The 15,103-nt window shown below is 41.9% G+C and overlaps 1 protein-coding gene across 1 annotated transcript in view; it reads right to left on the reverse strand.

The window, feature by feature from the left end:
- LOC132386025 (vacuolar protein sorting-associated protein 26B-like) overlaps window positions 1–15,103 on the reverse strand; it is a 78,877-nt gene that overhangs the window by 45,312 nt on the left and 18,462 nt on the right. Inside the window, exon 3 of the mRNA XM_059958307.1 lies at window positions 8,671–8,835. Coding sequence (XP_059814290.1) covers window positions 8,671–8,835 — 165 coding nt within the window. The remainder of the gene's footprint in view (window positions 1–8,670; window positions 8,836–15,103) is intronic.

Genomic DNA, 15,103 nt, shown 5'->3' on the forward strand with positions numbered 1-15,103 from the left:
AAATACCTCCATATACCTCTCTAGTAGTCTGTTAAATTTCACTAGTGAATCTGCCTCCACCACTGACTCAGGCAAGCCAATTCTGAATCCACCTGGCCAAACTTCCCTGGATCCCATGCCTTCTGACTTTCTGAATAAGCCTACAGTGTGGAACCTTGTCAAATGCCTTACTAAAATCCATGTAGATCACATCCACTGCACTACCCTCATCTACATGCCTGGTCACCTCCTCAAAGAACTCTATCAGGCTTGTTGGACATGATCTGCCCTTCACAAAGCCAAGCTGACTGTCCCTGACCAAACCATGATTCTCTAAATGCCTACAGATTCTATCTCTAAGAATCTTTTCCAACAGCTTTCTCACCACAGACATAAGGCTCACTGGTCTATAATTACCCAGACTATCCCTACTACCTGTTTAGAGCAAGAGGACAACATTTGCCTCCCTCCAATCCTCTGGTACCATTCCTGTGGACAATGATGACTTAATGATCCTAGCTAGAGGCTAAGCAATCTCTTCCCTTGCCTCGTAGAGCAATCTGGGGAATATTCAGTGAGGCCCCGGGAACTTATCCATCCTAATATATTTTAACAATTCCAACATCTTCTCTCCCTTAATATCAACATGCTCCAGAACATCAACCTCACTCATATTGTCCTCATCGTCATCAAGTTCCCTCTCAGTGGTGAATACTGAAGGACCTCACTCACTTCCACAGCCTCCACGTACATCTTCCCACTTTTATCTCTAATCGGTCCTATCTTCACTACTGTTATCCTTTTGTTCTTCACATAACTGAAGAATGCCTTGGGGTTTTCCTTTACCCTACTCGCCAAGGCCTTCACATGCCCCTTCTTGCTCTCCTCAGCCCCTTCTTAAGCTCCTTTCTTTCTTAAGGGGACCAAGCAACACGGTAACATAGATGGTTTGTCACTGCTGACTTCAGAGATAACTACACAAATGTATTCAGCAGAGGTCTTTCACAAAACGGTAGCTGAACAATTACCAGTGACAAACAGCCTCATTGAAAGCGAAATACGCAATAACCCTACGTTGCCAAAAGTGTATGACATCACAGTAAAGGGATGACCAACACGTGGCAAAACTCAGTGAGGAAGGAGTGGTTGTCAGTGCGTCGGTGAACACTGATGTGTGGTTCACGAGTTGTGATTCCTCTCAAGCTACGCACCAGAGTGCTCAGGAACTGCACAAGGGGCCCCTGGGTACCGTGAAGATGAGAAGCCTTGCCCGTGCCTGTGTATGGTGGCCAGGAATCAATGAACAGATTGAGGACGTGATCAAGAACTGCTCTGGATGTCAAAAGATCCAGAACACCCCACCACAAGACCCTTTCCATCCGTGGGAGGCCCTCATCACCATGGCAACAAGTGCACATCGACATTGCTAGACCATTCATGGTCTATCTCTTTCATCGCCGTTGATGCACATTCCAAATGGCCAGAGGTCATCAAAATGAAGACAACCACATCAGAAAAGACCATTACAGCGCTGAGGGCCATGTTCACCAGGAATGGCATATCAGAGTGAATCTGCACAATAATTTGTCTCTGAAGAATTCCAAAGTCTTGTGAAGAACAATGGAATCAAGCACTTTACATCGGCCCCTTACCGTCCGTCCACAAATGGCTTGGCAGAAAGATTTGTACAGACTTTCAAGGAAGGCAAGGTACAGTGAAAATCGACCACCACAACACAAGACAGACAACTTCCTCCTTGCCTATCGTAATTCAGTACATGCAACCACTAACCAGACTCCAGCGATGATGTTTCTAAACAGGAACCTGAGGTCCTGCGTGGATCTTCTCAAACCAGATGTACAACGTGATGTGGAAAACAGACAGTTCAAACACTTGAATGCTGAGTCCACACAGAGATTCAATGTGGAACAATCAGTTCTTGCTTGTGATTACTGGACTGTAAAGTGGCAGCTGGGTATAATTTCCGCCATAGACGGGCCACTGATGTATAGAGTACAGACGGAAGAGAATGTATGGAGACGGCATGTGGACCAAATCTTGGATGCTCAGGTGAAAAACTTAACAACACCTGGCATGGACTCCCCAGACATAGAAGCAAACACCTGCTGTGACCACATCAGCCTCCCCTACAGATAAGCCTGTCATCAGTGCTGAGAACCCACCTGATGTACCTGTGAAGACTTATTCCCCAGAGTAAATGTTTCAAGTCAGATGTTACCCAGAGAGGCAGAGAAGACCTCCACAGAGTCTTGCATTATAAATGGGTCTTAAACTGAAAGTAAAAAAAAGGCTTGTCATAATTTGATATTATTTTGTTACTTTGTTATAATAAAGTTACTAAGTAAACAATTGGTAGGCATTTGTATGTTAAGGGTATACATATTTGTTAGCATATACACTTTTAAAATAAAATGGGAGGAGTATACTGTATAGCCCACATTATAATAAGGGACTACTTTATGTTGTTGGATGCGCTATTAGGCGCATAGTAATCTGTACGTGTGTGTTCAGAGTTCAGTTGCTGTCAGTAAAGAACCATGAAACTTAGCTCCTGTCTCCAGCATTTTTATTAGTAGTATTGATGTGTGACCAGGCCACATGCACAACAGATGTTATCCACATATTCCATTCTGTGATGACCAGAGACAATTACTAAAGTCTAATAGTAGACTTTAGTCATTGTCTTCTACTTTACACAAGTGAAACTAGGAAATTTGTGTAATTAACAAAACAAAGTAATCATAGCACACAAGTAGAAAACGGGTATATACTTCAGCTATGCATCAAATTTGATTAATATACAATATTCATGCACAATATATTTGTTTCTCCCAAGACAGCTATGGTTATCAGATTCAAAAGCATAAACCTTATGATTAGGCTGTGCATCAATTATCACAGAAAATATCAAAGAAATGGACTACAGTTGTAGTAATTGTAATAGCAGGCACATGATGTCAGCCAAAAGAACGGTAAAAGTTTAAAAAGGCAAAGAATTCTTCAGCTGTTTTAGATTGGAAGTAAGAAGGCTGCCACTGGAATGGCGAAGAATTTTCAGATCTAAGGCATTTTACTACTCGGGGTAAAGAGAGGCAAGACTGCACAGGCGCATGACATCAGCCAGTAGAACAGAAAAACATTAAAAAGACCACCATATCCAGTGCGCAGCAAAGTGAGAGGGTTTTGGGTCAACAGGCTTAGGCGGTATCAGGACAAGACGAGGTAGGTTTAACCGTGTTAACTGCGGAAAGCAAGTATATGTGTGAGGCTGATGTTCTGAGCTCAGTGTCAGACGTGCAGCTTGATAACCTTTGTCTGATCAGGGAGAACGAGGAGGTGATAGAAAGGAGTTACAGGCAGGTGGTCACACCAGGGACTCAGGAGACAGACAAGTGGGTCACAGTCAGGAGAGGGGAAGGGGAAGAGTCAGGTACAAGGGAGTACCCCTGTGGCTGTACCCCTGAACAATAGGTGCTCCAGTTTGAGAACTGTTGGGGAGGACAGCCTACCTGGGAGGAGCAATAGTTCTGTGTCTCTGGAACAGAGTCCAGCCCTGTGGTTCAGAAGGATAGGGAAAGGAACAGAAAGTCAGTAGTGATAAGGGACTCTATAGTTTGGGGTCAGACAGGCAATTCTGTGCACACAGGAAAGAAACTCAGATGGTAGTTTGCCTCCAAGGTGCCAGGGTCCACAATGTTTCAGATTGCTTCCACTATATCCTGCAGTGGGAGAGAGAACATCCAGAGGTCATGGTACATATTGGTACGATGACATTGATAGGAAAAGGGAAGAGGTCCTGTAAATAGACTACAGGGAGTTGGAAAGGAAGTTGTGAAGCAGGGCTGCAAAAGTAGTTACCTCAGGTTTACTGCCTGTGCCATGTGACAGTGAGTATAAGAATAGAATAAGGTGGAGGATAAATGCATAGCTGAGGGATTGAAGCAAGGGGCAGGGATTCAGATTTCTGGATTATTGGGACTTACGCTTTTGTAGGAAGTGAGGGAGGAGACTGCTGAGCCTCTGGCGATGATCTTTGCATCATCAATGGGGACGGGAGAGGTTCCAAAGGATTGGTGGGTTGCGGATATTGTTCCTTTATTCAAGAAAGGGAGTAAAGATAGCCCAGGAAATTATAGACTAGTGCATCTTACTTCAGTGGTTGGTAAGTTGATGGCGAGGATCCTGGGAGGCAGTATTTATGAACATTTGCAGAGGTATAATATGTTTAGGAGTAGTCAGCATGGCTTTATCAAAGGCAGGTCGTGCCTTACGAGCCTGTTTGAATTTTTGAGTATGTGATTAAACACATTGATAAATGAAGAGCAGTAGATGTAGTGTACATGGATTTCAGCAAGGCATTTGATGTTACCCCATGCAAGGCAAATTGAGAAAGTAAGGGGGCATGGGATCCAAGGGGACATTGCTTTGTGGATCTAGAACTGGCTTGCCCACAGAAGGCAAAGAGTGGTTGTAGACGGGTCATATTCTGCATGGAGGTTGGTCACAGTGGTGTGCCTCAGGGATCTGTTCTGGGACCCCTTCTCTTTGCGAGTTTTATAAATGACGTAGATGAAGAAGAGGAGGGATTGGTTAGTAAGTGTGCTGATGACACAAAGGTTGACGATGTTGTTAATAGAATGGAGGGCCGTCAGAGGTTTCAGCAGGACATTGATAGGATGCAAAACAGGGCTGAGAAGTGGCAGATGGAGTTCAACCCAGTTAAGTGTGGAATTGTTCATTCTGAAAGGTCAAATATGACGGCAGAATATAGTGTTAATGGTAAGACTTGGCAGTGTGGAGGATCAGAGGCATTTTGGGGTTGGAATCCTTAGGACACTCAAAGCATCCGCGCAGGTTGACTCTGTGGTTAAGAAGGCCTGTGTATAGGCCTTCGTCAATAGTGGAATTCAATTTAGGAGCCAAGAGGTAATGTTGCAGCTATATAGGACCCTGCTCAGACCCCACTTGGAGTACTGTGCTCAGTTCTGGTTGCCTCACTAGAGGAAGGACGTGGAAGCCATAGAAAGGATGCAGTGGGCATTTACAAGGGTGTTGCCTGGATTGGGGAGCATGCCTTATGTGAATAGATTGAGTAAACTCAGCCCTTTCTCCTTGGAGCAACGGAGGATGAGAGGTGACCTGATAGAGGTATATATGATGATGAGAGGCATTGATCATGTGGATAGTCAGAGGCTTTTTCCCAGGGCTGAAATGGTTGCCACAAGAGGACACAGGTTTAAGGTGCTGGAGAATAGGTACAGAGGAGACATCAGAGGTAAGTTTTGTACCAGAGAGTGGTGAGCATGTGGAATGGGCTACTGGCATTGGCGTTGGAGGAGGATACGATAGTGTCTTTTAAGAGACTTTTGGACAGGTACATGGAACTTAGAAAAACAGAGGGCTATGGGTAAGCCCAGAAATTTCTAAGGTAGGGACATGTTCGGCACAACAGCCTGTATTGGCTTTAGGTTTTCTATGTTTCTATGTTTAATATTTATAACCAAGCTGGCAGTTACTGATAGAACTATAACTTTACAACTTTACAACAAAAGTAAACAACAGTTCCTCAAATATACAGCACAAGATTTGTCACTTTCAACCTGTACACTCTGCTGATAAAACAGTAGATCTGATTTTAGGAAGTTAGGCAAAGTAAGAACACTGAACATTTCTCCATGAGTATCACGAATGAGGGAACTGCCAGTATTGATTACCAAATTAAATGCAAGTCATTTTCAGTTCCTGCAGCACTTGTTCCGACAGTAGTCCACAAAAGGAGTTAGGCGTGGAATTGCAGGACTCAGTCAATGGTAACAATAGAACAGTTCTGGACAAAATATATATTTGGATGGTGTGGAACTTATGATTTGTGACATCATTATTTTACTGGGTTTTCATTCTTGTTGGCAGTATCTACGTGGGGAGGACTAAGTACCAAGCAGCTTAAATTGTAATACCCTGGTTAAGATTTCTACTGCTATGCTGTGACGTAGTTTATGTTCTGTTCTCTGTAAAAGCAGTGTGCCATGCTGGAAAGTTTGTTCTGGCTTCGGCTAGTAAAAGAATCTAAGGTATCCAGCTTAGAAATGCGAGTAAGCCAATCACGACTGTGGGATGAAAGAGAAGGTTATATAGAGCTATAGGGAAGAGTTCTCTGAAGAACAGTAGTCTGGTTTTGTGTCTATGGAGCAGGACAGAACGTAAGATGCCTTAGAATTCCTTTGGAACGAGAATCCCTGTGACAAGAAGTGCTTTGTGCATATGAAAAACTCTTAAGGAGGAAGGACCATACTGCTGAAAGAGAGTCAGTTTGTTCGAGATGGACTTTGAAGGAAGTTCAGACAGTTTTCACGCAGACTATGGGTCCAGTGCATGAGTAAGACATACACTTCCAAATACTCCAGTATGAGCTCTAAAGTTTATGTGCATATTTAGACTGGTATTACTGTAATAGGCCTTCCTTTTCTTTTCTATTCTTTTTTTCCTATTAATTGTTTTATAAAGCTGAAATCGGTAAATAAATTTTCTTTACAGTTTTATCATGTGTAAGACCTGTTATTTCTTTCTGACCGATAATCATATATGGGTAATATTTATGCAGCATTTGCTCAAATTGAGGCTTCTTTAATTGGAACAACACAATGTTGATAATTGGTTGAACCCTAAATCATACCAACCCTACTCATATATTGGTTCTCACAGCTGAGTCATGTGGTTCTTTTTGGTAGAGTTAGCTTTAATGAGCCTGGTGAGACAGTTATAAGAAATAATGAATTTACAGCATGCCAATGGTAGAGGTTTGTATGAAGTCCAACAAAAAGGTGCTCTTTCAGAAATTAGCTTCATCACAATGGTTTTGAGCTTCTTTCTGAATTTTTTTCCTTCTTTTCTGAAAGGCATTTCAAAGATACAGAAATGAGGCCTTCAGATATCCAACCAAGAACTTACACTAGAGAAAAGATAGTTCCTATGGGAATGACATTCATAACAGTGAGATTTCACAACCAACAAGCCAGATGGGTCTATAGGTGGTAAAAGCAGGAGGATCAGCAGTGGGGCTCTGACTGATGGAGACAACTACAACTCGATAAGAGATTGATCCACCATTTGCATGTTATATTCCCTGTCAACTCCTGAAAGCAAACTAAGAAAGGTACTGGATGATGCTACAACTGTCTCCATGCTGAACACCATGAACTGCAGCCCAAAAGTGGACAAGCAGGTGTCGGTGCCAACCTCTTTGCATATTGAACTAAGGAAGGACAATGCTGTTCAGAGGTATTGTAAAAGTGACAAACTCAACATATCTGGGAAATGGAAGAGGATAAATAATCAAATTCAAAGATAGTCACAGAAACTAGAAGAAAAGGGAAGATGTTAGAGAGACAAAAAATTCAGAGAGACAAAAAAGAGAAAAAATGTCAGTGATAAGGGAAAAGTATTAAAGAGATGGAATGTGAGAAAGAAAAATATCAAGGTAAAGAGAGACACAGAAGCCAGGACCAGGAGAGAATCAAGGATCAAAGCAGATCTAGACAGAAAAACATGGTTTATTCTTGCAATTAGTTTTTATGCTTTGGAGTTACAAAGCACAACAACATTCACCAAAGTCAAACTTGACTTGTACACTGGAATTAAGTCCCTTCCTTTCCTCCAAAATATTATGACAGGATTTTTTCAACTACCAGTTTTATTATTTTGAATAAAAATGTACATATCTCCTTCTATTTTGCTAGGTGTGTCAGTCTAGCAACATGTCGGTAAAAGTGGAGGCAGTTGTTGCATTGAAGAGAGCTGGAAGACACAGCAGTGCAACAAATAACGCTGCTCTCTTTGCTCCTATATCCTGAATTTGGATACTGCCTGGCCTGTACAATTTATGAATATGAACTTCTCCCAGGTGCTCAGGTTTTCTCCCACATCTTCAAGATATATTGGTTGGCAGATTAATTGGTTACTGTAAATGAGTCCAAGTATTAGAAGAATTAGATGGAGCTGCTGGCCATACAAGATAATATAGTTGCCAAGAAACACCTGCAGGATTGGTATTGATCACAGTGTCAGCACTGATGCAATTGGCCAAACAGTCTCCATGTCATAAGAAAATATAAAAGCATTATGGGCAATAAGGAGAACACAACAATGAGACTGTCCGATTCCCTTGGAACAGATTTAAAAGTAACATAAAAAAATTATGGAGGATCTCAACAAGTCAGAAAGCATCTATAGAAAGGAATAAAGACCTTTCATCACTTCATAAAATTGTCAGAAAAGATTTAATACATTAGATTATCTCCTTCCTTGCCATTGCCAATTTCAAAAGGAGGAAAATGAGCATTTAAATAATGCAAGAATGCTAAGCCTAGGATAACATATGTAGTGAAGAAATTACATATGCAACTAAAAATCTATATCCATTACAACACTCTGGCAAGATTCAGACTGAAACATCGTCTAAACTCTTTCTCATAGGTGCTGCTTGGCCTGCTGAACACATAGTTTGTATGTGTTACTTGGATTTCCAGCAATTACAAACTTTCTCTTAACTGTATGCATTAATTAAGTTAATCTTGTTCCAGTTTCCATCACTCTTAACATTCATGTGCAATTATGTGCAGCTTTTGCTGCCTTTCCTATCTGTTAAATATAACAGGATTTCACTGTACGTACTTTGACTTGTTGTATTCAAATTCAATGTGTAGGCAATCTTCAATCCCAACTTCCATTTTGATAGACGAATTCATCTCAGGATAGGTACTTAGGGTATGAACAACGACATCCATTTCCTTTGAAACATCATTTAACCTGCGGCTGATAGTTGCTTTCAGAAAATACCTGAATTTGGGACAGTGGGAGAAAGACAATGAGCTTTTCATAAATATGTCCAGCACATGAGACTATTCAACCCACCACAATCATGCCAGCCAATAACAGCTATTTAAACATATCTCACTTTTCAACATGTAAATGTTACTGCAATTCAATTCTCGCATACAAGAAGGGCATCCATCTCTACCAACCTTTAAAAACAACCATCTACAGAGTCTACAATAGTCTGATAAAAAGATGTTTCCCTCTTCAACACACTAGACTACATTTGTGATATGAGAAACACATACAAAATGCTAGAGGATCCTAACAGATCGGGCAGCATCTATGAAAAGAAATAAAGGGTCCCAATCAAGTTTTGACCTGAAACTAAGACAACTTCTTTCAATAGATGCTGCTAAGTTCCTTCTGAATTTTTGTGCCATTTTCTGCATTTCTAGCAAATGCAGAAGCCCATGTGTTTATGATTTGTAAAAAGAAAAATAATTTAACATTTTAGGCTGTAAACCAAGGAATTTTAACTTTCAAAGGTGGGGCAAGAGTAGGGAAACTCTTCCAGGACTTACTAACACAACATTTTGATATCTCCAACAACAACAACCTACCTCAGTGAGTCTGGCCTCACACAATCAAGCAGGTTCCTTTTGTCCTATCAAGCTCACAGCAACTAAAAACTATCAGTGCACAGGTGAGGGAAGCATCAGAGGTATTAGCAGCAGTGAAAGGCAGGCGGAGCACCACCAAACACAGAGAGTTATTTTTCCTTGTGTGCTTTTTTTCTTAAAAGAAGTAGCCAGTGCATAGCCAGTGAAGGTCTCCCTGATGACTACACCTACAGGAAATGCAGCCAACTCCAGCTCCTGAAAGGCCACCTTATCGAGCTGGAGCAGGATGAACTAAGGGTCATCCGGGACACAGAGTAATTGGTAGATATGATTTTTGAACAGGTGGTTACACCCAATGTTCAGAACTCAAGAGTAGATGAGTGAACACTGAAAGAGGTAAAGGGAGAAGTAAGTCACTTACAAGGATAAGTGCCAAGAGGGAGATCGGTGTTGGAAGGGATGGAGGGGGGCCGGTTGGCAAGGGAGTCGCGTAGGGAGCGATCCCTACGAAAAGCAGAAAGTGGGGGGGGGGGGGGGAGGGAAAAATGTGTTTGGTAGTGGGACCCTGTTGCAGGTGGCAGAAGTTACAGAGAATTATATGTTGGACCTGGAGGCTGGTGGGGTGGTAGGTGAGGACAAGGGGAACCCTATCCCGAGTGGGGTAGTAGGTGGATCGAGTGAGGGCAGATGTGCGGGAATTGGGAGAGATGCGTCTGAGAGCAGAGTTGATGGTGGACAAAGGGAAAAAGACAAAGGGAAGCCCCTTTGTTTAAAAAAAGACATCTTCTTCGTCCTGGAATGAAAAGCCTCATCCTGAGAGCAGATGCAGTGGAGACGGAGGAATTCTGAGAAGGGGATAGCCTTTTTGCAAGAGACAAGGTGGGAAGAGGAATAGTCCAGGCAGCTGTGAGAGTCTGTAAGCTTATAATAGGTATCAGTAGAAAGGTCGTCTCCATAGATGGAGACAGAAAGATCAGGGAGGGAGGTGTCAGAAATGGACCAGGTAAATTTGAGGGCAGAGTGAAAGTTGGTGGCAAAGTTAATGAAGTTGACAAGCTCAGCATGCATGCAAGAGGCAGCGCCAATGCAGTTGTCGATGTAGCAAAGGAAAAGAGGGGGACGGATACCCGTACAGGCTCGGAACATGGACTGTTCCACAAAGCCAACAAAAAGGCAGGCATAACTGGGATCCATACGGGTGCCCATGGCTACACCCTTGGTTTGGAGGAAGTGGGAGGAGCCAAAGGAGAAATTATTGAGGGTAAGAACTATTTCCACTAGACGGAGGAGAGTGGCGGTAGAGGGAAATTGGTTAGGTCTGGAATCCAAAAAAAAAGCGAAGAGCTTTGAGACCACCTTGGTGGGGGATGGAGGTATATAGGGACTGGACGTCCAAAGCATGAGAAGTGTCACGAACATAGGTGGGAAGAGATTGAACAAGGGGGGAGAAGACAGTGTCAAGGTATGCAGAAATGAGTTCAGTGGGGCAGGAGCAAGCTGAGACAATAGGTCTATCTGGACAGGCAGGTTTGTGGATCTTGGTTAGGAGGTAGAAACAGGAAGTGCGGGGTGTGGGAACTATGAGGTTGGTGGCAGTGAATGGAAGATCCCCAGAGCTGATAAGGTGTTGTCATGTGTTGTCTCCCAGGTGCTTGGGTCCAGGATGTCCTTGAATATTGCAGAATATTCTTGAAGGGGACAGTGAGCAGCCAGAGGTCGTGGTACGTTAGTACTAATGGCATAGGCAAGAGAGGGGTAGAGGTCTTGCACAGTAAGTTTAGGGAGTTAGGAAGGAGGCTGAAGAGCAGGATTACTCCCAGTGCCATTAGCTAGTGAAGGTTAGAACAAGAAAATAGCAGAGATGAATGAATGGCCAAGGAAATGGTTCTTGGATCATTGGAACCTTTTCTGGGGAAGGGGTGAACTGTACAAGTGGGACAGGTGGCACCTGAACTGGAAGGGAACCAATATCCTGGGAAGGAAGTTTACTAAAGCTATGAGGAGGATTTCAACTAGATTTACATGGGAGGTGGGACCAAACAGAAGAGACAGAGGATGGGGGGTGGGGTGACACACAAGTAGGGAGTTTGTGAGGAAGGATAGGCAGATGATAGAGCGAAGATGCATACAGAAGTTTGAGATGTGTCTATTTAGTTGTAATAAGTATCATAAACAGGGCAGATGAACAGAACATGGATCAATATGTTGAACTATGATGTTATGGCCATTACAGTGACTTGGATGTTTCAGGAGCAGGAATGGCTGATGAGTGTGTCATGCTTTAGATGTTTCAGAAAGGACTGAGCAGGAGGCAAAAGAGGTGGGGGCATGACTGATAGTATCATGGCTGTAGAAAAGGAAACATCATGGATGAATTGTCTACTGAGTCTTTATGGGTGAAAGTTAGAAATGGGGGGAAAGATGACGCTACTAGGTGTTTTTGATAGACCCTGTAACAGAGGCATTGAGGAGCAGATAGGGATGCAGATTCTGGAATGGTGCAATAATAGGGTTGATGTGATGCAGGATTTTAACTTTACTAATATTGATTGTCATCTCCTTAGACCAAGGGGTTTAGATGGGGTGGAGCTTGTTGGGTGTTAGGTCAAACCTTGCTTGAAGGTTTCTCGATGCAATTCATAGATGTCAACTATAGGAGAGGATATACTTGATCTATTATTAGAAAATGAACCTAGTCAGGTGTCAGATCTCTTGGTGGGAGAGCATTTTGGAGATAGTATTCACAACTCTATCTCCCTTACCATAGCACTGGAGAGGGATGGGAGCAGACAATTTGGAAAACATTTAATTGGGGTGAGGGAAATATGATGCTATAAGGCAGGAACTTGGGAACATAAATTGGGAGCAGATGTTTTGAGCGAAATGCACAGCAGAAATTTACATGGAATTCTGCACAGGTATGTTCCACTGAGGCAGAGAAAGGATGGTAGGGTTAAAGAACCATGGTGTACAAAGGATGCAGAAAATCTAGCTAAGAAGAAAAGAAAATCTTATGAAAGGGTTAAGATACTGTTAGAGCTCCAGAAAATTACAAGGTTTCCAGGCAGGTGCTTAAGAGTAGAGATGACCCAGGAAATTAGACCAGTGAGTCTTGCTTCAGAAGTGGGCAAGTTGCTAGACAAGATCTTGAGAGACAGGATTTATGAGAATTTAGAGAGACATAATATGATTATGGATAGTCAACATGGCTTTGTCAAGAGTAGGTTGTGCCTTACAAGCCTGATTGAATTCTTTCAGGATGTAACATAACAAACTTACGAAGGTAGAGTAGTGGATATAGATTTCAGTAAGTCATTTGATAAGGTACACCGTGCAAGAGTCCTTCAGAAAGTAAGGAGGCATGAGATCCAAGGAGACTTTACTTTCTGGATCCAGAACTGGCTTGCCAACAGATGGTGTTGCAGATGGTTCATATTCTATGTGGAGGTTGGTGACCAGTGGTGTCCCACAGGGATCTGTTCTAGGAACCCTCCACTTAGTGATTTTTATAAATGACTTGGATGAAGAATTAGAAGGGGGGGGTTAGTAATTTGCTGATGACACAAAGGTTGGAGGGTTGTCAGAGCTTACAAAGGGACATTGATAGGAGGCAAAACTGATCTAAGAAGTGGCAGATGAAGATCAATCCAGGCAAGTGTGAAGTGGAATATTTTGGTAGGTCAATTTTGAAGACAGAATATAATATTAATGATAAGTCTCTTGGCAGTGTGGAGAATCAGCAGGGTCTTGGGGTACATAGGTCACTCAAAGCTGCTGCACAAGTTGACAGTGCTATTAAGAAGATGTATGGTGTGTTGGTCTTCAACAACCGTAGCACTGTGTTCAGGAACTGTGTGGCAATGTGACAGCTATATAAGACCTTAGTTAAATCCCATTTGGAATACAGTGTTCAGTTTTAGTCACCTCATTACAGGAAGAATGTGGATACTGTAGAGAGAATGCAGAGGAGATTTACAAGAATGTTACCCGGACTGGAAAGCATGCCTTATGAGAAAAGGTGGAGTGAACTTAGCCTTTTCCCCTTGGAGCAATAGAATACGAGAGGTGATCTACCAGTTATATAACATGATGAGAGACATTGACTGTGTGGATAGCCAGAGGCTTTTTTCCAGAGCTGAAATGGCTAAGAACTTGGGTGCTTGGAAGAATGTGCAAGGGGATGTCAGAGGTAAGTTTTCACATAGAAAGTAGTGGGTACATGGAATGCACTGCCAGCAACAGTGGTAGAGTTGGATACAACAGGATCTTTACAGAGACTCTTAGATAGGTACATTCTCTAATGTAGCAGAGAAACAGTTAATGTTGAGTATATTCATCAAAATGAAGAAAGTGAAAAACAAGGTACATACAATGGTTCCACTAGAAAACAAAAAGGTAGTGAGGTTGTGTTCATTGTTGGTTCAGAAATCTATGTTTATGTACCTTGCTACTTGACTCAACTGTTTCTGGTATCTTCTGTTTTAACTTTCCCTCAAATGAATGGAGAAAAAAATGTTCCACTCCCCTCCCACTATGTATTTTATCCATCCCACCACCTTAACTTTGGCAACAGTAGAACTAAGCAGCAATGGATACAGTTATCAAATAGGAAGAATAGTGATGGTCTGATAAATGAAGAAGCAAGCTTAATGATTGTATGGACAACTTCAGATTTTATTTTATCTCATCTTTCTCAAGATATAAAAGAATAAATTATTGCTGACACAATCCCATTTCTTGTTCCTTGTAAATTATTCTCCAATGTTCATTGATAACCCCTTAATTGTTTAAACTTTCTTCTTATGCAAAGGAAAATTTACAGAGGCCAGTTAAGCTAACCAACACCATATCTTTGAAATATGGGAAGGAAGTGGATTAGCTAGGAGAAATACCACTGGATCATAAGATAAATTACATATCAAAGAATCAATATAGTTGTGATAAAAAGGTCGTGAACCCTCTGTAATTACCTGGTTTTCAGCACTAATTACTCATAAAATGTGGTCTCATCATCTAAGTCACAATAGCAGACAAGCTCAATTTGACTAAACTAACATGCAAACAATTGCACTTCTTGTCAATACTGAGTACACCATTTAAATAATCACAGTCTAGGTTCAAAGAGATTTTCCAATCAATGAGATGAGAGTAGGTTATTGAGGTGCCCTGCCCTGTAAAAATCATACAAAAATCAGGTTACTGATAGACCCTGTTCTTCTCAGGAAAAATCTGTTTTTGTGCACTTTACCTCAATCAAAACAACTTTTGAGGGTCCTTAGAACTGTAGATACATGAAGTTGGTAAAGAATACAGAAGCATTTCTAAAGATTGAGTGTTCTTCAGTCCACAGTAAAAGAAAATGGCTTTTACTACTCTTCCATTTGCTACTCTTCCTTGTAAGCATCTCGTAAACATCACATGAAGAACACAATATTCAATGTCAAAGGAAGTGAAGAAGCAGCCAAGGGTAACAGCAAAGGACCAGCAGAAATCTCTAAAAATCTCTAGAACTTGTTAGTCTCTGTTCATGTGTCCACTATAAGAAAACCACTGAACAAAAATGGCATTCATGGAAGGACACCATTGCTCTCCAGAGAAAACACTGCTGCAAGTTTGCAAAAGAGTTGGGCCTCAATACCTCCTTGTACAATTGGATCCTGGATTTCCAC

Source organism: Hypanus sabinus (genome assembly GCF_030144855.1).
Source record: "Hypanus sabinus isolate sHypSab1 chromosome Y unlocalized genomic scaffold, sHypSab1.hap1 SUPER_Y_unloc_3, whole genome shotgun sequence".
In the NCBI taxonomy this organism is placed as follows: domain Eukaryota; kingdom Metazoa; phylum Chordata; class Chondrichthyes; order Myliobatiformes; family Dasyatidae; genus Hypanus; species Hypanus sabinus.